The sequence below is a fragment of the Gymnoscopelus microlampas genome (genome assembly GCF_963454915.1).
Source record: "Gymnoscopelus microlampas genome assembly, chromosome: 24".
Classification (NCBI taxonomy): domain Eukaryota; kingdom Metazoa; phylum Chordata; class Actinopteri; order Myctophiformes; family Myctophidae; genus Gymnoscopelus; species Gymnoscopelus microlampas.
In genome coordinates, this window is record NC_139961.1 from 32,036,058 (window position 1) to 32,057,165 (window position 21,108).

The window sequence follows — 21,108 nt, forward strand, 5'->3', positions numbered from 1 at the left end:
AATTATATAACAACCGACTACTGTTTGTCTGGGGCTAATCTCAGAAACTGCTGGACGAAACAGAGGCCACATGTCTTATGCACACTGCCAGTAGGCAAAGGAAGTACATACCCCCCACACCTTTTTTAACCTTTTATATTTAAAGAATGGAATCGCATATTAGTCAGATCAGATTGAAACTTTGCCCAAATATGGAGTCATACATCATAGATGACGGACGTCACAGACTGGTCACATGAAGTCTGAGCTTCGCATCAGAGTCACGCCATTATTAAACCCTGTCTCTTCAGACAGTAAGTAACTAGATACCTAAATAGGTCAAGTTAGCTTGATAAGGCAATATAGTTTCAGTTAACTGCAGAGCCGCCAACTCTCACGCATTGGGCGAGATGACAAATGACCCTGCTCACGCGCACCGCTCCACAAGCATATGTATTGATCCAAAATCTTGTGTGTATCAAATGAAAAGGATCCTCAAGGTCAGTCATTGTTCTCTGGTGAAATAATGACATCTGTTTTTTGTTACCCAAACTGTGCTACCAGTATTCATACACCGAGAACCCAGACATTTGGACTGTCTATACCCCGGTTACACCCTTGCTTCAGCAGCAGGCTTAAGTTCTCACTTTACCTGCTACAGGAGTGACAACAGAGAGAAAATGTTACATTTCTTGAGGTGACTCTTCAGTTAAAACCTTTTTTTAATGAAAGTGAATGGAATGTACATTTGAAGAGGACAGAAATGCCCCAAAGCAAGTCAACCATTTTCTCTTCCCTCGTTCTCTTTCTCTCTTCAACAAGCAGGATTCAAAGATTTTTTTGTGTTTTTGTTTTTAATAAAAACCAAAAGAAATAACGGCAAGCTTTTCCACTTCAGAGTGATTTTCGTATATATTAACGCCGTAACCAGCCTAACACTATTTACAACTTGTACAAAAAAAGAATAATCGTGGCTGGATCTTCATACTTTACATCCCTTGTTTCTGCAACCAGTCCCAACTCCATTGTCCACTGAGCTCCAGCTCAATTTGAATAGTCAACCAGGGATCAGCAATGAGTCTATTAACAGTAAACAGAGAGCCAACGTGCAGTGAACCGGTCAAACACGTAATAGACTATCAATCAGCAGTCTAATCAGTCCACCGTTTACTGAAAGTCAACCCAGGGTTACTCAGACCAGGAGTTAGCTACTAATCGAACAGATGTTGACATTGGGGTCTGTCGGAACGAACCTTCGCATCCGGCAACCTGTCTGAGAGTCAGCTGGGGAGTGCCGAGCCATGTCCCGCGTGCGATCTGCCGATCTGGTGGCCTACTGGACTCTGTATTTATAGAACCAGCAAAGGCCACGCGTGAAATTCCAACCCAGTGAGATGGACGGAATGTAGACCAGGACCAGGAGAGCAAATGGATACAACAGCACCACTGTGTTATTCAGGAATGGTAGTGCTGTAGGAAAAATGAATAGGATGGGAGAAGAAGAAAAGAGGTGAAGGAGAGACAGCAGCAGATTAAGATCATTTTACTGTCCATCTTGGCTATGATTCTTCATATCAACAACACAAATTGGCTCCCTGGCATTTTTCGATGCCTGTACTCTTTGTTCTTTATTTTTCTTTTACCCCAAAACCCGAGACCAAAGTGTTAGAAATTGGGGTGGGTTCTCACCATTGTACCCTAAGAAGGTGATGTAGAGGTAATAGCCGATGGCTATCAGCCACATGGTGTTCCCTACAAAGTAACCCAGGAACCAGTCTGAGTTTATCACCACGATATCTGAAACAGAGGGCAGAACAGGAGGCAATAAGTACTGCAAATAGCACCATATTTGGACATCTTCTCTGCTGATGACCCATTAAACTAGTACACTCTTAAAACCAGATTTCATAAAATAACAAAAAAAGAGTGTCAAACATTTTAAAACACATAAATGGAAATAGGATAACATGGGACAATCAAAGATGTAATTTGTGAGACACAGAGATACTTACGGTTTATGAAGAAGAGCTGTAGGAAGTGGAGGATGACAAGGAGAGGGTAGAAGGCATTGAGGTGGACATCAAATGCATAGCCCCACTCCACATCATAGTCTCTGGTGGGATGTTTCAACAGGTACTTGTTCGTGACAAACCTGAAAGAGGATAAATCAATAACACTAAATACTTAAGATCACGACCTGTGGTGACTGACGTCACAGTTTTATAAATAAAAGCTTATGTTATTACTTATTATTATCATCAGTGTTCTGATGCCATCACCCATTATGTCAAGAAGACCTGGAAAACAGTCATTGTACCGTGTACTCACCACATGATGGTTGATATGAGAAGGCCGACTCCAATACAGTCGATAAATACCACCCACAGCAACAGCTTCAGAGTCTCCACAAACCCCATGTCTAACACCAGGCCAAACCCTATTGTTGACACTGCATAGGAGGACAAACAGAATGATTAATGAATGCCATCTCCAAAAGCAGATGTAAGACTTTGACTAATACTGCAACAGGAAGACAGAGGGTGAGAGAAAGGAAAATAATGGATAAATCCAGGGGTGAGGTGGAGCGCCCGCACATGCATAGACATGCATGTGCGTACCCGTCTGAGTGCGTCTACCTCGCGTATCGATCAAAAACAACCACATACACCTCTTACAAAATCTTAACAGTGGCTGATGGATTCATGAACTAAATTACAGGAGTCTGCAAGATAAATGCACAGGACAACTCTAAAGTATCCCCATTATGCAAGTAAATAGAATAAGATTTGATATACATTATGGGTTAATAAATAGGCCTACATATTAAAGAGGTTATTTCAATCGCCAATCGCTCGGGTGAGCGTGTGCACGCGAGCCCCCTGAAGTAGCGCTCCAGTAGTTAAAAACTCCACAGTACACCACTGGATAAATGTTATGCATGCATGCTGGATTGTGTTGCATTTAAATGTTTCACTGTTATGGTCTTCTATCCATTTCTTGCTTGTACAATCTAGAACAGTGGTTCCCAAACTTTTTAGCTCAAGAAATTAGATTACTTTGCACGGGACCCAAACTAGTGAAAATAGCAGATCTACAAGCTCACAACACGTCGCTTCGCACCGCGAGCTTGTAGATCTGCTATTTTCACTACTTCTTAAATGTTTTTTATTTTCATTTATGAAATACTGTTAAAGTTGAAAAATGTTAAATTATTTTTGATTGATGAAAAGTTGTGATATTTTTTGTCAAACCTTTGAAATAACATATATATATATATATATATTTTTTTTTTTTTTAAAAGGGGGATATTTACTCTGTTTGGGAAAAGGTAATCTAGAATGCTTGATGAAATAGAACGCATAATAGACATAGACAGACCACACTACTGAACTAAGCAGGTCATCGTAACTTTTTCAAAGTTAAGTTAATAATAATTATTGAATAATTGTCAGTTAACCAATTCTTGGCAATTAAGTCAAGTCCGCTCTTGAAACTCCAGATCCCAGTTTACCGTGGCAGTGCAGAGCCCCTGCTGGGCCGGGTCCTCTGTGCAGGTGAATTCCATGGGAAGGACGGCCTCGGAGACGCCCCTGATCCAGAAGCACCAGGCCTGGAGCTTCTGCAGAGTGAAGGGGCTGTGGGGGCCATGATCAGGATGGTCAATGACAACCCTGGTGAGGTAAGTCCAGGAAGAAAATAAAATAAGCTTGTCAAGTTCTGTTAAATACTTTTTTCATTGTCACTGTTGAAATGCCTTCCTTGGAACTGAGAATAAAAGGTCACTTATCCGTTATCTATAGGTGACTCTGGTAGCCACGGCACCTCTCACTAACCTGGCCCTGGCAGTAAAGCTGGACCCATCCTTCCCAGAGAAACTGAAGGGACTTTATTTAATGGGAGGCAACACTGACTGTAAGTTTTTTGTATTTGATGTGTAACAGATTAGATGTGCCCTACAATATATTCTTCCTACTTAAGTCATTTGTGTGTGTGTGTGTGTGTGTGTGTGTGTGTGTGTGTGTGTGTGTGTGTGTGTGTGTGTGTGTGTGTGTGTGTGTGTGTGTGTGAAGCCAGGGGTAACACTACAGTGTGTGGGGAGTTTAACTTTGCAGCGGACCCTGAGGCTGCATACATTGTTAAACCGGTTCTACTGTCCTACCTACATTGCCAGCTGGGAGTTCGCCTGCCATAACAATCTACCATGGGTGAGGTTGCCACCACGCCCAGCTGTTTAAACTATTAACCACAATCGCCCTGGCGTCCCTATTTTGGGCAGAGTTTCAAAATTACAATATATATGTATTTTCTTTTAAAGCAGATCTACATCTACAAGCTCACAATCCATCGCGATGTGATGCATTGTGAACTTATACATCAGATCAGACACAGTTTATTAGAGTGCGTTTGTGGGGGAGAAAATAGGTCAAATATGGTCATCAGTACACAAGTATTGATAATGTCAATATATCATGTATTCATGTATTGTCATATCAGTTCATATATCATTATATCACTTATCAAACTGTATCCAACATCAGATTGTGCATGTATTCTGTGTGTGTTTGGGTCTGAGATTTCACCATGTTCATGGTCCTCTGGGATGACTTCAACAGAACAAGCTGAAGCAGAAATTATCTCATGCCTAGCACAGATGACAATAAAAAAGGACTCTGGAAGTCTGGATGCAGGAGTTACAGTATGGGAAACCAAGAAAACAGCCCACGACTATGCATGTTATTGCTCCCTGAATGTGCACACAATCATTAATGTGTGTAAAATAGAAACCTAGTGCATTCTTGGAGATTTTGGCCTCAGAGTGGTGCTAGAGAAAAGGATATAGGGTCACCAAAAGCAGTCGTGCTCATCCTTCTGGGGGCATGAAGGTGCACAGCAAATTCCACGGGAATCCAGCCAGTAGTTATTTTAGATCGTTTTTCCCCCCCAAAGTGTGGGACAGATGATCGATATCGCCATCCCTTGTGCCCTGCTGCTAGCAGGGCTAAAAATGCAACTATTCTTACACAAAACTGCCACTAGAGGTTTCAGTCAAACAAATAAATCATCATTCATATACTGTAAATATAACCATTTTAAAACTTTCAACTTTTTTTCTGTCAGTCATTCTGTGACACCTGGTTGGCTCAAGACACGGACAAGGCTCATTTCATGAAGAAGATTTTCAAACACACCATGAAGGTAGGAGAGTGCAGATAATACTGTGAACTGTGATATGGTATTGGTACCCATTTGTGTGTCTAAAGCTACATCTTGGAAATGAGTGTTGATACGCACTACCCACAGGCTGTAAGGTACTAAGCCCAATGCATTAACATGAATCTGGGTACACAATACACGTTTCTTCACTTAGTGCTGATATAGTCATGGGTACACATTTTTCTTCACTTAGTGCTGATAATATAGTTCAACAACTGTTTTCTCTAATTTGACCCTTATCATCAATAAGTATACATTTCCAATGCCAGTCTTCGATGTTGCAGGTCAGTTTAGCAGTATGTACTGTCCATTATGTGTCACTTTGTGACATGTGCTGGGCTGTGTGCTGTCGTGTTCCTTCAGGTGACGGAGACGGAGCGCTACCAGAAGGAGATGTGTGCAGGAGTCGGTTTCACCCCCTGTGACTCCTATGCCATAGCTGCGGCTATTGACGACACTTTTGTGACAGAAAGCGAACAGGTGAGATCACCTTTGTGTGTGTGAGTGGGGCTGCTGCGAGTATAGGCCAGTGATTCTCAAAGTGGGGTCCAGGGACCCCCAGGGGTCCTTGAGGGGGTCTGCAGAAAAATGGGTAAAAGTCTAACCACTTTAACCCTATTTTATACTCAATCTAATCTATTTGAAAATAGCCAATCTATAAGCTAACGTGTCACATTGCGACACGTGAGCTTGTATACAAGCTACTTTCAAAACATTTAGAAAAATCTTGAAAGATTTAACAACTCGTCCTTTCTTATTGTCTCCGCCAGGGGACTATGTTTTCGTTCTCGTCCTTCCTTGTGTCCACCAAGCTAACATTGGTCAAGCTTCACGTGACACGTGACAATATGTTGAAAGGGTGTGCTTTGATTGGCTAGCGAGACGCATGATGAAATCGAGACCTATAAATAGGTGTGTCACTTCAAAAGATCATTTATATCTTTTGAAGTGAGGTAAGATAGGATTAATCAGGAACAGTACTGGCGGAGACCTGTGCTCCGAGGAGCACATTTTCTAGTTATTTATGATATTGGGCTCCTAGTCTATGCTAATTGTGGCCCTGTCCTCAACCTCAGCCCAATGCTTTGTACACTTATGGAATACTATGTTTTGTTTGTCTGTTGGGCAGCTCAAAAGGGATAAATGGGGGGAAATAAGAGTGCATTGGGAACTGAATGTTCAACACTCGAGCTGTCAAAAAAAACAACACAAATCTTCTCTTCAGGGTCCCTGGCACAGCATCTTTTCAGATAGGGGTCTGCACATTTGGGGATTCTTGATATGAAAAGGTTTTAGAACCATTGTCACCATTTTGGTGACACAAATGATAGTTCTAAGGATATAACTTTCAATCGATTCAAATCACTTTGGTCCATTTGGGTGTAAAGAGTAGCGTTGCTTCTAGCGACTGCTAGTGGGGTTTTTAGACTCTTGTTAATTAACCACTATACTCTTGTGTCTCAATTATGGGCATGTGGTAATAGGCAAACATTTGGTGTAAACATTTGGCAAAAATAGCAGATCTACAGAGATTTGGTGTGTGGGGGGGGACACCCTTATAGACCCCTGAGGGACCGCAAAGTATACAGGGTTCAACAGTGGTTAAGCGCTCTTCTGGCCATGTGACTTTGGGTATGCTGACGTGACTGAACTGAAATCCTTCCCATCTGTCAGGTTGCAGTAACAGTGGAACTGGATGGCACCTACACCCGAGGAATGATGGTGCTGGACTATCTTGACCTGCTTAAGAAGAAACACAAGGCCTCCGTCATGAGGAAGGTGGATCTGGACAAGTTCAAAACCATGCTGATGGACGCACTAAAATAGGATGCAATGCATGAATTAATTTCATTCCACCAAAAGGAATGAAACCACTCCCCACTCCCCCCCACACACACACGGCTATTCCACTGATTTGAACTGACTACATTAGTTCACTATCCATTAACTTCAATTGAATTCGAACCCATAAAAAAAGGCTGCTGAGAATATTCATTCAATAAAAACTTAAAACTTTCCATAAAGGTGTGTTTCTTCGCATAGTGAAATGGCGTTGGAACAACATATGTTCAGGAGGCAGAGAAACACAACTTTACTCAAGCTTATAACGTTTTCAGCATCCCTCCACCACCCCTTTCACCTCCACAGGTTGTGCTTTCCACAACTCCTATCTTTTCTCCTTCTATGTCCCTCCCTGTCTCTCTCTCTCTCTCTCCCTGTGTCTCTCTCTCTCTCCCCTGCTGGGGGTATCAGTCCATGAGTGCCATGCTGACAACGCCATTGGCAGTCCGCGTGTGCTGTGCTGACCACGCTAACAACCTCCTCCCCAAAGACTCCGGGGTCGGCGACCCTCCCCGAAACCCTCTTTCCCTCCCTCCATTACATTCTATTCATTCAATGAAAACTTTAAACTTTCCATAAAGTGTGTTTCTTCGCATAGTGAAAGCGAAGTTGCGGTCCGAGAACCTGGCCGAAGGGGTCGCAACGTGGTTGGACACTGGTGTGACTGGCGACAGATTTGCCTTGCCTAACAACAGACTGTTTGAAATAGATGTCCAAAGTCCATTGCACAACACATTTAGGGTAGAAAACATCAAACATGTTGAATCTAAAAGCTCACAACATGGCACGTCTTCTCTTTCTTCCCTTCTGTTGTCCTATGGCTGCCAGTTCCCATCTGATGTTGTGTGGGAGTTCTGACTGCTCCAGACCATACTGAATAACTGCCAACTTGCATAACGCCTTCAGACTAGGATTTAAGTCTAAGATGTACAGCGAATTGTGACGTGATCCTCCAAAGAGGATGATGCGATCTCCCACCATGCAGCACATATCAGGCTTCCCACAATTCCCCTTGGCCTCAACATTCTTCCAGGTACAGGTCTCTTGATTGAATTTCCACAGATCACTTAAGGGCCCGTTCCATCTCTTACCACCAAATATGTACAGCTCTCCATTGTAGGCAAAGGCTGAACGAAGCCTGCATCCTGCCGGAGAAAGGCGTGTAGAAGGCATGGTCCGCCAGCGGTTGGTCTCTGTGTCTAACACTCCGATTCTGTCAAAATTCTTTGAGTACAATTGTCGACCAATTAGGTAGTTTTCCCAGTCATTGTACCAAAATACAAACATCTTTGTGCCAACGATGGTGGCGGAGTGAAGTATCATTCTACTAGGCGGTGAGGTTCCTCTGGTTTTAATATAAGACCAAACCATTGTGGTGGTGTCCAACTTGTACAACGTGTGATCATTGTCATAGATATACATGGCCTTCCCCAAAACAAAGGCTGAGTGGAAGTACGCCTCTGGAACAGTCCCAGGAACCTTGGGTTTGAACAATCTGTGGGTGTTGACATCAAATGCATAAAGAATATTGCCACATGTATTTGAATTACGATCAACCCAGCCATAGCAGATGTAGATGACATCTCCTATCAGCACAGCTGTGTAGTGAACCCTAGAGGGACGTTCTCCTTTTCCACGTGTCCCTGGAGGCAACCGCATCCAGCTTAAAGACACTGTGTTGAAAACGTGCACATCAATGTGAACCATGTCGTCCATGCAGGTTTCCATGTCACCGTACACTTCAAAGCAGTAGAGCTTGTGTTTGACGGCTACAGCAGCATGACCAACACCCGCTGGCCCTGACTTCTCCTTGGTCACTGTCCAGCAAAACATCTGTCTCTCTCTATCTTGCCTCTCTGTCTCTTATGTGTCTCTGCTTCCTCTGTCTCGGTACTGTCTCTTTCTCTGTACAACACTAATGTGCCATATAATGTCCTTCAACATATTATATAAGGCTGATCGGTGCTCTGGTCTGACGTCACACACAACACAAAAGGTTACCCAGAGAGCTACTTTTATGATGACCACCAGATCAATGCAGATCAATTCAGAATTTACTTGAGTAAAAGTACAAAAGTATTGCCATCAAAATGTACTTAAAGTACCAAAAGTAAAAGTACTCATTATGCAGAATGTCACGTTTCAGAAGGTATCATATCATGTATAAAATATAAAATCTTTAGAAAATAGCAGATCTACAAGCTCACAACGCGTTGCATCGACGCTGTACAAGTTACAAGTTGTACGAGTGAGCACTTAGGGGTGGAGATAACTGGGCACTTGAATTAGGATTTGTGTCCATAAGTGTTTTTTAACGTTACATAGCATGCTGCTTTGTTGTTGGTAAGATTTAACCCACTGTTCTTTAAACCCCCAAACACAACACAACAACGATGTCAAAAGAACAATATAAGAGTTTATTTGCCAAAATAGTACTGAGGTCAAAAGTACAGTAGGCTTATACATTATACAGTATAGGCTACTCATTTGTATCAATTTTTAGCGGCGCTAGCCGCTCTATACCTTTAGGTATAGAGCGGATCCTGCTCTATACCTGACTTTGTCCGTGTTCACTGTCAACGTTCTGATTGGTCAGACCCGTCAACGTTCTGATTGGTCAGACCCGTCAACGTTCTGATTGGTCAGACCCGTCATTTTTAGAGGCGGAGCGGATCCTGCTCTATACCTGACTTTGTCCTTGTTCACCGTCAACATTCTGATTGGTCAGACCCGTCAACGTTCTGATTGGTCAGACCCGTCAACGTTCTGATTGGTCAGACCCGTCATTTTTAGAGGCGCTATCCTGCTCTATACCTGACTTTGTCCGTGTTCACCGTCAACGTGCTGATTGGTCAGACCCGTCAACGTTCTGATTGGTCAGACCCGTCAACAAAGTGATTGGTCAAGCTTCACGTGGCACGTGGCTATAAACACATTATAAACACATATCGATGATAAAATGTATCAAAGGCGCCGCTACCTTCACACAGGGTGTGATTTTTTTAACAGTAGACTACTATTTATCTCTATTTTGTTCTATCATTTTAGTGTACTGTTCTATTTTTGAGTGGTGCCAACCACTCCTATATCTGACTTTGTCTGTGTGTCCGTGTGTCCGGGTGTGTGTCCAATAAACAAACATTGATGACAACATCAATACGGGGCTCATCAAAGGCACCACTCTCTTCACACAGGGTGTGATTTTTTTAACAGTAGGCTACTATATGTTTTTCTATCATTTTATAGTGTACTGTTTAGCTATGTTTTCCTCTATCTTAACATTGATCATTTGACAATTGTTTGGTATCCTTAATTATTTTTGGTATTTTACCATTTTCCCAATTTGTTCTATTTTTTTTAACAGTACTTCTATTTTGGAAAATACACTCTTATACATGTGTATATATATATGTACTTTGAAACTCTGTGATAATGTACTTTTGACCTCAGTACTATTTTGGCAAATAAACTCTTATATTGTACTTTTGACCTTGTTGTTGTGTTGCGGGTTTAAAGAGTAGTGGGTTAAATATCACTTACCAACAACAAAGCCTATGTAAAGTAAAAAAAAAAAAAAGCACTTGTGGACACAAATCCTAATCCAGGTGCCCACATGTCCCTAGTGCCCAGATGGTTTTGGTGCGGTGCTCACCTCTTCAGGTGCCCACTCATCCAGGTGCCTAGTTATCTCCACCCCTAAGTGCCCACTGGTCCAGGTGCCCAGATGGCTTTGGTGCCCAGTTGTCCCTAGTGCTTAGATGGTTTTGGTGCCCAGTTGTCCCCAGTGCTTAGATGGTTTTGGTGCCCAGTTGTCCCTAGTGGTTAGATGGTTTTGGTGCCCAGTTGTCCCTAGTGCTTAGATGGTTTTGGTGCCCAGTTGTCCCTAGTGCTTAGATGGTTTTGGTGCCCACCTGTCCTGTTACCCTTTCGAATATTAACCATATTAACCCTGGCAGCCAGGGTTAGAGTTTAAAAATTACATTTAATTTTTTTTAAGCAGGTCTACATCTACAAGCTCACAATCCATCATGATGTGATGCATTGTGAACTTATACATCAAATCAGATTTGTGGGGGCGAAAATACAAGTATTAATAATTGAATTATTTGAATTGAATGTTGAATGATGTGTACACTGCCAAAGGAATGTTCCTGGAAGTGCCAATGTGACATCAGGGATATTATTTTAGTCTGTTATTAGTGGTTACAAAATGTTGTGCCCAAAGACTTACAAATTCAGCTTAAGCTGGGATGCTGCAGTGCTTTCACTTGTCTAAATGTCTTCAACTTTATTACTATAATACTCATCTGCCTTTGAGTATTTATTTCTGTCTCTCTGAATGATATCAACCACAGTGTGTGTGAAAAAGAAACCTAGTGGATTCTTGGAGATTTTGGCCTCAGGGTGGTGCTAGAGAAAAGGCTATAGGGTCACCAAAACCGTCTTGTTCATCCTCCTGGGAGTATGAAGGTGCACAACAAATTCCATAAATCCAGACAGTGTTTTTTGACATGTTTTTTTTTTTAACGAAGTGTGTGTGTGTGTGTGTGTGTGTGTGTGTGTGTGTGTGTGTGTGTGTGTGTGTGTGTGTGTGTGTGTGTGTGTGTGTGTGTGTGTGTGTGTGTGTGTGTGTGTGTGTGTGTGTGTGTGTGTGTGTGAGATGCACAATCTATGTAAAGCCCTATATAATTGCACCATTTACCATTTATTTTATTTCAAGACACTGAAAAGGCTCATTTCATGAAGAAGATTTTCAAGCACACCATGAAGGTAGGAGCATGATAATACTGTGAACTGTAATATGACGGTATTGGTACCTATTTGTGCTGGTACATCTTGGAAATGGGTGTGACATAGCCTCACGTAGCCAGACTATATCACTGCGAATCGCAGAGTGCAATTCTTTTTTGCACTCGCAGATTCATCTGGTCCCAGGCTAGATGATAGAGCCCAATGCATCAACATGAATCTGGGTACACATTTTTCTTCACTTTGAGCTGATAATCATTGTAGTTCAACAGCTGTTTTTTTTCAAATTTGACCCTTATCATCAATAAGTATACATTTCCAATGCCAGTCTTCGATGTTGAAGGCAGTTTAGCAGTATGTACTGTCCAGTATGTGTCACTTTGTGACATGTGCTGGGCTGTGTGCTGTCGTGTTCCTTCAGGTGACGGAGAGCTACCAGAAGGAGATGTGTGCAGGAGTCGGTTTCACCCCGTGACTCCTATGCCATAGCTGCGGCTATAGACAACACTTTTGTGACAAAGAAAGGAACAGGTGAGATCACCTTTGTGTGTGTGAGTGGGGCTGATCTCAAAGTGGGGTCCTTGAGGGGGTCCCCAGAAAAATGGGTAAAGGTTTAACCACTTTAACCCTATTGTATACTTATCTATTCAAAGATAGCCAATCTACAAGCCAATCTACAAGCTAATGTCACATTGAGACATGTTGTGAGCTTGTATACAAGCTATTTTCAAAACATTTGGAAAAATCTTGAAAGATTTAACAACTCGTACTTTCTTATTTGTGATATTGGGCTCCTGGTCTATACTAATGGTGGGAGGCCACCATCCTCAACCTCAGCCCACTGCTTTGTACACTTGTGGAATGCTATGTTTTGCGTTTTGTTTGTCTGTTGGGCAACTCAAAATGGAAAAGGGTGTGCATGGGGCTTCAACACTTGAGCTGTCATAATGTTTGCACTGTGAATAAATACAATTTGAAAAAGAAAAGATTCAACAACACATCTTCTCTTATGAGGGTCCCTAGCATCTTTTCAGATAGGGGTCTGCAGCTAAAACATTTGGGGGTCCTTGATATGAAAATGTACACAATAATGTCTTCTATTGTGTACATTTTAAAACTTTTCCCCTCCTCCTGCTCTTGTGCCGACAGTGATAGCTCTGCCTCAAGATGTCCACATTTCATACTGAAGTGAGGTCTTTAGCTCTGCTAGCAGCGGACCTCAAAGGATCTTGAAAACTGGCTGGATTGCCATGTAATAGAATTTTCTGTACATCATTTTGGTGACACAAATGTTAGAGTTCTAAGGTTAGAACTGTCAATCGACTGCTTGTGGGGCTTTTAGACTTGTTAATTAACCACTTATACTCTACTGTCTCAATTATGGGCATGTGGTAACAGGCAAAAGATTTGATGTAAACATTTGGCAAAAATAGCAGATCTACAGAGCTTGTATATCGGCTATTTTCGCCAAAGACATTTGGTGTAGAGGGGAAAAAGGGACCAGGTATAGACCCCTGAGGGACCGTGGTCAACAAAGTATATAAGGTTCAAGTGCGTAAGCGCTCTTCTAGCCCTGTGACTTGGGGTATGCTGACGTCTTGTGACTGAACTGAAATCCTTCCCATCTGTCAGGTTGCAGTAACAGCGGAACTGATTGGGACCTACACCCGAGGTATGATGGTGCTGGACTATTTTGACCTGCTTCAGAAGAAACAAGGCCTCCGTCATGAGGAAGGTGGATCTGGACAAGTTCAAAACCATGCTGATGGACGCACTGAAATAGGATGCAACACAAATTCATTTATTCCACGAAAAGGAATGAAACCATTCCAAGACCCTGCCAACTTTGGGAAAATATTTGTGTACCACAATAGTGTAATACGCACACCACTTAACTTTGCACATGGTAATTTCCCCACTCACCTCCGTATTATCAAGTTATTAAGCATACTGTACATCAGTCAGGCTTATAAGGCTATAATCCACTGATTTGAACGGACTACATTCGTTCACTATCCATTAACTTCATGAACCCATAAAAAAACCTGCTGAGAAGTCAGAAGTGACAAATCATCCTACAGAGGGGTTCTTTCATGTCTCAAACAGATATAAGTATTCACACAATATGCAATGTGCCATTCCTACAAATTGCTTGCACATAAACATCCTGCACACATCCTTCAATTTATAAATTATATAACAACCGACTACTGTTTGTCTGGGGCTAATCTCAGAAACCGCTGGACGAAACAGGGCCACATGTCTTATGCACACTGCCAGTAGGCAAAGGAAGTACATACCCCCCACACCTTTTTAAAAAAAATATTTTTTTTATATTTAAAGAATGGAATCGCATATTAGTCAGATCAGTTTGAAACTTTGCCCAAATATGGAGTCATACATCATAGATGACGGACGTCACAGACTGGTCACATGAAGTCTGAGCTTCGCATCAGTCACGCCATTATTAAACCCTGTCTCTTCAGACAGTAAGTAACCAGATACCTAAATAGGTCAAGTTAGCTTGAGAAGGCAATATAGTTTCAGTTAACTGCAGAGCCGCCAACTCTCACGCATTGGGCGAGATGACAAATGACCCTGCTCACGCGCACCGCTCCACAAGCATATGTATTGATCCAAAATCTTGTGTGTATCAAATGAAAAGGATCCTCAAGGTCAGTCATTGTTCTCTGGTGAAATAATGACATCTGTTTTTTGTTACCCAAACTGTGCTACCAGTATTCATACACCGAGAACCCAGACATTTGGACTGTCTATACCCCGGTTACACCCTTGCTTCAGCAGCAGGCTTAAGTCTTACTGAATGTATCACATGTATCAAACATCACACACATGGCTACTTCGCATTGAAGTTACATCAGTCACTGTTCTCACTTTACCTGCTACAGGAGTGACAACAGAGAGAAAATGTTACATTTCTTGAGGTGACTCTGGCTTCAGTTAAAACCTTTTTTTAATGAAAGTGAATGGAATGTACATTTGAAGAGGACAGAAATGCTCCAAAGCAAGTCAACCATTTTCTCTTCCCTCGTTCTCTTTCTCTCTTCAACAAGCAGGATTCAAAGATTTTTTTGTGTTTTTGTTTTTAATAAAAACCAAAAGAAATAACGGCAAGCTTTTCCACTTCAGAGTGATTTTCGTATATATTAACGCCGTAACCAGCCTAACACTATTTACAACTTGTACAAAAAAAGAATAATCGTGGCTGGATCTTCATACTTTACATCCCTTGTTTCTGCAACCAGTCCCAACTCCATTGTCCACTGAGCTCCAGCTCAATTTGAATAGTCAACCAGGGATCAGCAATGAGTCGATTAACAGTAAACAGAGAGCCAACGTGCAGTGAACCGGTCAAACGCGTAATAGACTATCAATCAGCAGTCTAATCAGTCCACCGTTTACTGAAAGTCAACCCAGGTTTACTCAGACCAGGAGTTAGCTACTAATCGAACAGATGTTGACATTGGGGTCTGTCGGAACAAACCTTCGCATCCGGCAACCTGTCTGAGAGTCAGCTGGGGAGTGCCGAGCCATGTCCCGCGTGCGATCTGCCGATCTGGTGGCCTACTGGACTCTGTATTTATAGAACCAGCAAAGGCCACGCGTGAAATTCCAACCCAGTGAGATGGACAGAATGTAGACCAGGACCAGGAGAGCAAATGGATACAACAGCACCACTGTGTTATTCAGGAATGGTAGTGCTGTAGGAAAAATGAATAGGATGGGAGAAGAAGAAAAGAGGTGAAGGAGAGACAGCAGCAGATTAAGATCATTTTACTGTCCATCTTGGCTATGATTCTTCATATCAACAACACAAATTGGCTCCCTGGCATTTTTCGATGCCTGTACTCTTTGTTCTTTATTTTTCTTTTACCCCAAAACCCGAGACCAAAGTGTTAGAAATTGGGGTGGGTTCTCACCATTGTACCCTAAGAAGGTGATGTAGAGGTAATAGCCGATGGCTATCAGCCACATGGTGTTCCCTACAAAGTAACCCAGGAACCAGTCTGAGTTTATCACCACGATATCTGAAACAGAGGGCAGAACAGGAGGCAATAAGTACTGCAAATAGCACCATATTTGGACATCTTCTCTGCTGATGACCCATTAAACTAGTACACTCTTAAAACCAGATTTCATAAAATAACAAAAAAAGAGTGTCAAACATTTTAAAACACATAAATGGAAATAGGATAACATGGGACAATCAAAGATGTAATTTGTGAGACACAGAGGTACTTACGGTTTATGAAGAAGAGCTGTAGGAAGTGGAGGATGACAAGGAGAGGGTAGAAGGCATTGAGGTGGACATCAAATGCATAGCCCCACTCCACATCATAGTCTCTGGTGGGATGTTTCAACAGGTACTTGTTCGTGACAAACCTGAAAGAGGATAAATCAATAACACTAAATACTTAAGATCACGACCTGTGGTGACTGACGTCACAGTTTTATAAATAAAAGCTTATGTTATTACTTATTATTATCATCAGTGTTCTGATGCCATCACCCATCATGTCAAGAAGACCTGGAAAACAGTCATTGTACCGTGTACTCACCACATGATGGTTGATATGAGAAGGCCGACTCCAATACAGTCGATAAATACCACCCACAGCAACAGCTTCAGAGTCTCCACAAACCCCATGTCTAACACCAGGCCAAACCCTATTGTTGACACTGCATAGGAGGACAAACAGAATGATTAATGAATGCCATCTCCAAAAGCAGATGTAAGACTTTGACTAATACTGCAACAGGAAGACAGAGGGTGAGAGAAAGGAAAATAATGGATAAATCCAGGGGTGAGGTGGAGCGCCCGCACATGCATAGACATGCATGTGCGTACCCGTCTGAGTGCGTCTACCTCGCGTATCGATCAAAAACAACCACATACACCTCTTACAAAATCTTAACAGTGGCTGATGGATTCATGAACTAAATTACAGGAGTCTGCAAGATAAATGCATATGACAACTCTAAAGTATCCCCATTATGCAATAGAATAAGATTTGATATATATTATGGGTTAATGGGCTTGATGAAATAGAACGCATAATAGACATAGACAGACCACACAGCCAGATGCTGAGCAACACCAGGAATGCTGGGTCATCTCTGGCCCACTGGTCCTTGGTCTGTTTCCTGTAGTGGAAGTTGCGGTAGACCCTCTGTGGCGAGGTGAATAGGTACAACATCTGCCACACGGCAAAGTCAAAGTCCATCGCTTTAAAATGCAGCAGCCGTCGGAGATACTTGTAGCGCTTGGCACCCGCCGTGTGACGCGCTGCGTCCCTGGAACCCGGGACACCATTGCCCTGTGCTGAGGTGGTTGGCAACATGGCGCCGGAAACCAGCTGAGAAGAACTGGTTGGTGTGTGCTGGGGTGATGGAAGGGAGGACATGGAAAGAAAGGGGAAGAAAACCTGGTCAAATAAACCATTCTTATTTGTTTGTAAGCTTAATCCTAGACTAGCTTAACCCCTGCTCTACGCTGCCTCATTTTCTGTGGAAATACAGGAAGTTCCAGAAGGAAAGTTATAGTAGTTTGTTGACATTACTTAGAACTAGGAATTTGACCTGGTTGACCTAAAGGTTGAAATGTTCTATGTTCATCCTCATTACATCCTGAAGCAATCTGAAATGATTGAAGTATTTTATCTCATGCCATATGAGATGATTTAGCTATGGTTATATGTGTTTACACTATGGCGTTCTAATCAACTCTTTGTAGGAGTTTGAAATCGCTTAATTGCTATGACTTTAATTCCCATAATTCATCATAGTTTGCAGTAAGAAACTGCCAAAATGGAAAAACTTTGTCCCAATAGTTTGTTGTACAAGATTTTCCTTTCCAATACTTCACCCCAATAGTCTGCTGTAAGGGCACTTTGATCCTACCTATGGGGCGGAATCTGCCAGTGCTTTTCAATGTGAATGGCGTGGTTTGATGGTCTTACGCATCTTTCCACGTGTCGCGCACACCTTGCGTTTATGCGCTTTATATGCCTTATCTAGTTGAAGCAGATAAATGTTTGAGACAAATTCTGCTTTTCCCCCTCTGTCCAATTGGGTGAGTCGAAGGCGGACCTTCCCAAGACTCAGGAGTTGGCAATTGAGCAACAGCAGAGTGCAGACTACGGGGAGGGTCCTGAAAGTGAGTGACAGATGCGTCACTGGTTATTGGGACAGAATGCGCTGCAAGCTACTCTGTTTTTTAGAATGCGCTGGCTGCAAAAGAGTTTATCAGAGGGCAGCCATAGTTTGGTGTGGCCGTGCCCTAAGAGACTGATTTCCATTGCACAAAGTCAGTGGTGGAAAGTAACAAAGTACACGTACTCAAGTACCGTACTTAAGTACAATTTTGGGGTACTTTTACTTTACTGGAGTATTTCCAATTTTCTATACTTGTACTTCTACCCAACTACATCTCAGAGACAAATATTGTTCTTTTACTGCACTAAAATTATTTGAAAACTTTAGTTACTAGTTACTTTGAAGATTTTGATTATTATTACAAAACATACATTAACCACTTCAACTCTATTTAAACTGTTTCCAAGTCAAATCAGAATCTGACAAGGCAGTGACATAGTTGTCTTGTCGCTGTTTGGGACAGACAACAAATGACAGGGATTATTGTCAAGCCTAAGTGTACACGAACAAGTGAAAGAATACAGCTTTTGGACAGTGGTGTACTTGAGTACATACTCAAGTTGAGTACATACTCAAGTACAGTACTTAAGTACAATTTTGAGTTATTTTTACTTTTGGAGTATTTCCAATTTTCAATACTTTTACTCCACTACCTCTCAGAGGCAAATATTGTACTTTTACTCCACTACAACTATTTGAAAACTTGAGTTACTAGTTGCAGATATAAATCATTATATCATAAAACATGCATTCAGCCCTATTTTATACATAGGCTATTTGAAAATAGATTATAGGTCTGCTATTTTCAAATAGTTTAGTACCTTTACTTTTGGTACTTTAAGTATATTTTGATGCCAATACCTTTGTACTTTTACTCAAGTAACATTTTGAACACAGGCCTTCAACTTGTAACAGATCATTTCTACATTGTGGTATTACTACTTTCACTTAAGTAATATATCTGGGACTGGGTACTTCTTCCACCACTGGAGGAATGCATCACATAACGTTGCATGCAATGTCCGATTTATAAACACTCTAACACTTAGCTAGTAGCTAACGTCATTAGCTTGATGCTGTAGCTTTGTTACCAGGCCTAGCCAGTCAGTCTAGCTTGTAGTTGCTGAGCAGAACATGGAGAGAACGCAGTCAAATTGTATTCCAATAATACTAATAATAATTAATAATATTATTATTTAATAACAGGTCTACTATACCTGTTCGGTTGAACTCTTTCACTGGAGAAACTAAGCAGTTGCTTGTTGTTCTTCTTGTTGTTGACGTCTGAGAGTGTCGAAAACGCTTCCTGAAACTGTCATAAACTGAACACGTAGCAACTTCCGGTAACATCGTCGCGGGGCATCATGGGAGTTGAAGTCTCTGATCAATTATTCGTGTACCCGGTGGTAGTAAAAGACTTTTACTAAAAGTACTCACATTTTGTACTTAAGTAAAGCGTACCAATACTGCAATGTAGAAATAATCTGTTACAAGTAGAAGTCCAGAATTCAAAATTCACTTGAGTAAAAGAACAAAAGTATTGGTATCAAAATATACGTAAAGAAGTACCAAAAGTAATAGCCCTAGAATGTCTGTGATCTTACATACATTTCATGTATTCCAAACATTTGGAATACATGAAATGTATGTAAGATCACAGACATTCTAGGGCTACAAAAGTAATTGTATCCATTATGCACAATGTCCCATTTCACAGGTTCCAAATGTATACAATCTTTTGAAAATAGCAGATCTACAAGCTCTGCTATTTTCAAATGGCCGAAATCATGTATGAAGTGGTTAATATATGTTTTGTAATAATAATCCAAATCTACAAAGTAACTAATAACGTTTTTAAATTATTGTAGTGGAGTAAAAGTACAATATTTGCCTCTGAGATGTAATGTAATGTAGTAGATTTAAAAAATCAAATAATAACAGGTGTATCACATGGATTAAATAATAACAGGTTTATTACTATGGTTTATTATTATCATCGGAGCTTTACCGGAAGTACGTATGTGTGCAGTTCAGGGTTGCCAAGTCCGCTTATTATAAGCGACTTTGGGGTTCTTTTTCTGTAAAGTTGCTTGTAAATATTGTTAGTTGTGGCGTTGCAGTTTTTTGGGGATTGTTTCTAAACAAGTGTACATTGTTGTTCAAAAAACAAACAAACATTTAAACTAATGGTTCTCAAATATTTTCATAAATATCTTGTGCTAGCTGTAGTTTACAACCCTCGTAGACGTATTTACGATTCTGACGTCTTCAATCTACGAGAGTTGTAGGGTGCACGTCCCATGCAGGGGAGCACTTTCTGCACTTTACCCCGCGACACTCCAAACATGTACAAATTGAAAATAAAAGGTGCTTACCGCAAAGCCCCAAATGTTAACTACCTTCGCGGGGTAGTAGTGATCCCCGTCGAGGTTTATCTTTCAATAAAGAAGTCTTTTAATCCAGCTTGTGTCGGAATCTTCACTGTTCTTCTTTTGTTTTAAATGAGTTTGAACTGCGCATTAGCGATTTGGCGGTCGGGAGGTGTATTGCGCATTGAAAACACAATGTATCAATACACCTCCCGACCGCCAAATCGCTGTTGCGCAGTTCAAACTCATTTTAAATAAAAGAAGAAGCAGTGCGCAATACACCTCCCGACCGCCAAATCGCTAATGCACAGTTCAAACTCATTTAAAACAAAAGAAGAACAGTGAAGATTCCGACACAAGCTGGATTAAAAGACTTCTTTATTGAAAGATATACCTCGACGGGGATCACTACTACCCCGCGAAGGTAGTTAACATTTGGGGCTTTGCGGTAAGCACCTTTTATTTTCAATTTGTACATGTTTGGAGTGTCGCGGGGTAAAGTGCAGAAAGTGCTCCCCTGCATGGGACGTGCACCCTACAACTCTCGTAGATTGAAGACGTCAGAATCGTAAATACGTCTACGAGGGTTGTAAACTACAGCTAATCTTGTGCCCAGAGAGCATTTGTTTTGTTAGAATGTTTCCCCCCCCAAAAAATCAAATATTCCACATTTTATTGCAGAGTTTTTGAAAATAGCGTAGATCGGCTATTTTCAAATAGCCGATGCATATAGGTTTAAAAGTGCTCATGTGACCAAGTTGCTTCTTTTGGGCTTGTT

General features: G+C 41.5%; 2 protein-coding genes and 1 pseudogene across 3 annotated transcripts; 1 reads left to right on the forward strand and 2 right to left on the reverse strand.

Moving 5' to 3' along the window:
* Positions 1 to 814: 814 nt before the first annotated feature.
* Positions 815 to 3,287, reverse strand: LOC311040783 (protein unc-50 homolog). The gene is made up of 4 exons (XM_084051141.1): positions 2,308 to 3,287; positions 1,992 to 2,131; positions 1,669 to 1,776; positions 815 to 1,449 (listed from the first exon to the last, which is right to left on the reverse strand). The coding sequence occupies exons 1-4, from the start codon at positions 2,394 to 2,396 to the stop codon at positions 1,313 to 1,315; spliced, it is 474 nt and encodes a 157-aa protein (XP_083907267.1). The 5' UTR covers positions 2,397 to 3,287; the 3' UTR covers positions 815 to 1,312.
* LOC311040654 (inosine-uridine preferring nucleoside hydrolase-like) lies at positions 2,744 to 7,066 on the forward strand (annotated as a pseudogene). Its single transcript, XR_014602956.1, has 7 exons — positions 2,744 to 2,749; positions 3,455 to 3,658; positions 3,780 to 3,891; positions 4,050 to 4,184; positions 5,098 to 5,175; positions 5,557 to 5,673; positions 6,868 to 7,066. The product of XR_014602956.1 is annotated as an inosine-uridine preferring nucleoside hydrolase-like (transcript).
* A 7,805-nt stretch (positions 7,067 to 14,871) lies between these two features.
* On the reverse strand, positions 14,872 to 19,284 carry unc50 (unc-50 homolog (C. elegans)). Its single transcript, XM_084051387.1, has 6 exons — positions 19,179 to 19,284; positions 16,880 to 17,186; positions 16,365 to 16,485; positions 16,049 to 16,188; positions 15,726 to 15,833; positions 14,872 to 15,506 (listed from the first exon to the last, which is right to left on the reverse strand). Exons 2-6 carry the CDS (start codon positions 17,145 to 17,147, stop codon positions 15,370 to 15,372), a joined length of 774 nt encoding a protein of 257 aa, XP_083907513.1. The 5' UTR covers positions 17,148 to 17,186; positions 19,179 to 19,284; the 3' UTR covers positions 14,872 to 15,369.
* Positions 19,285 to 21,108: the final 1,824 nt, after the last annotated feature.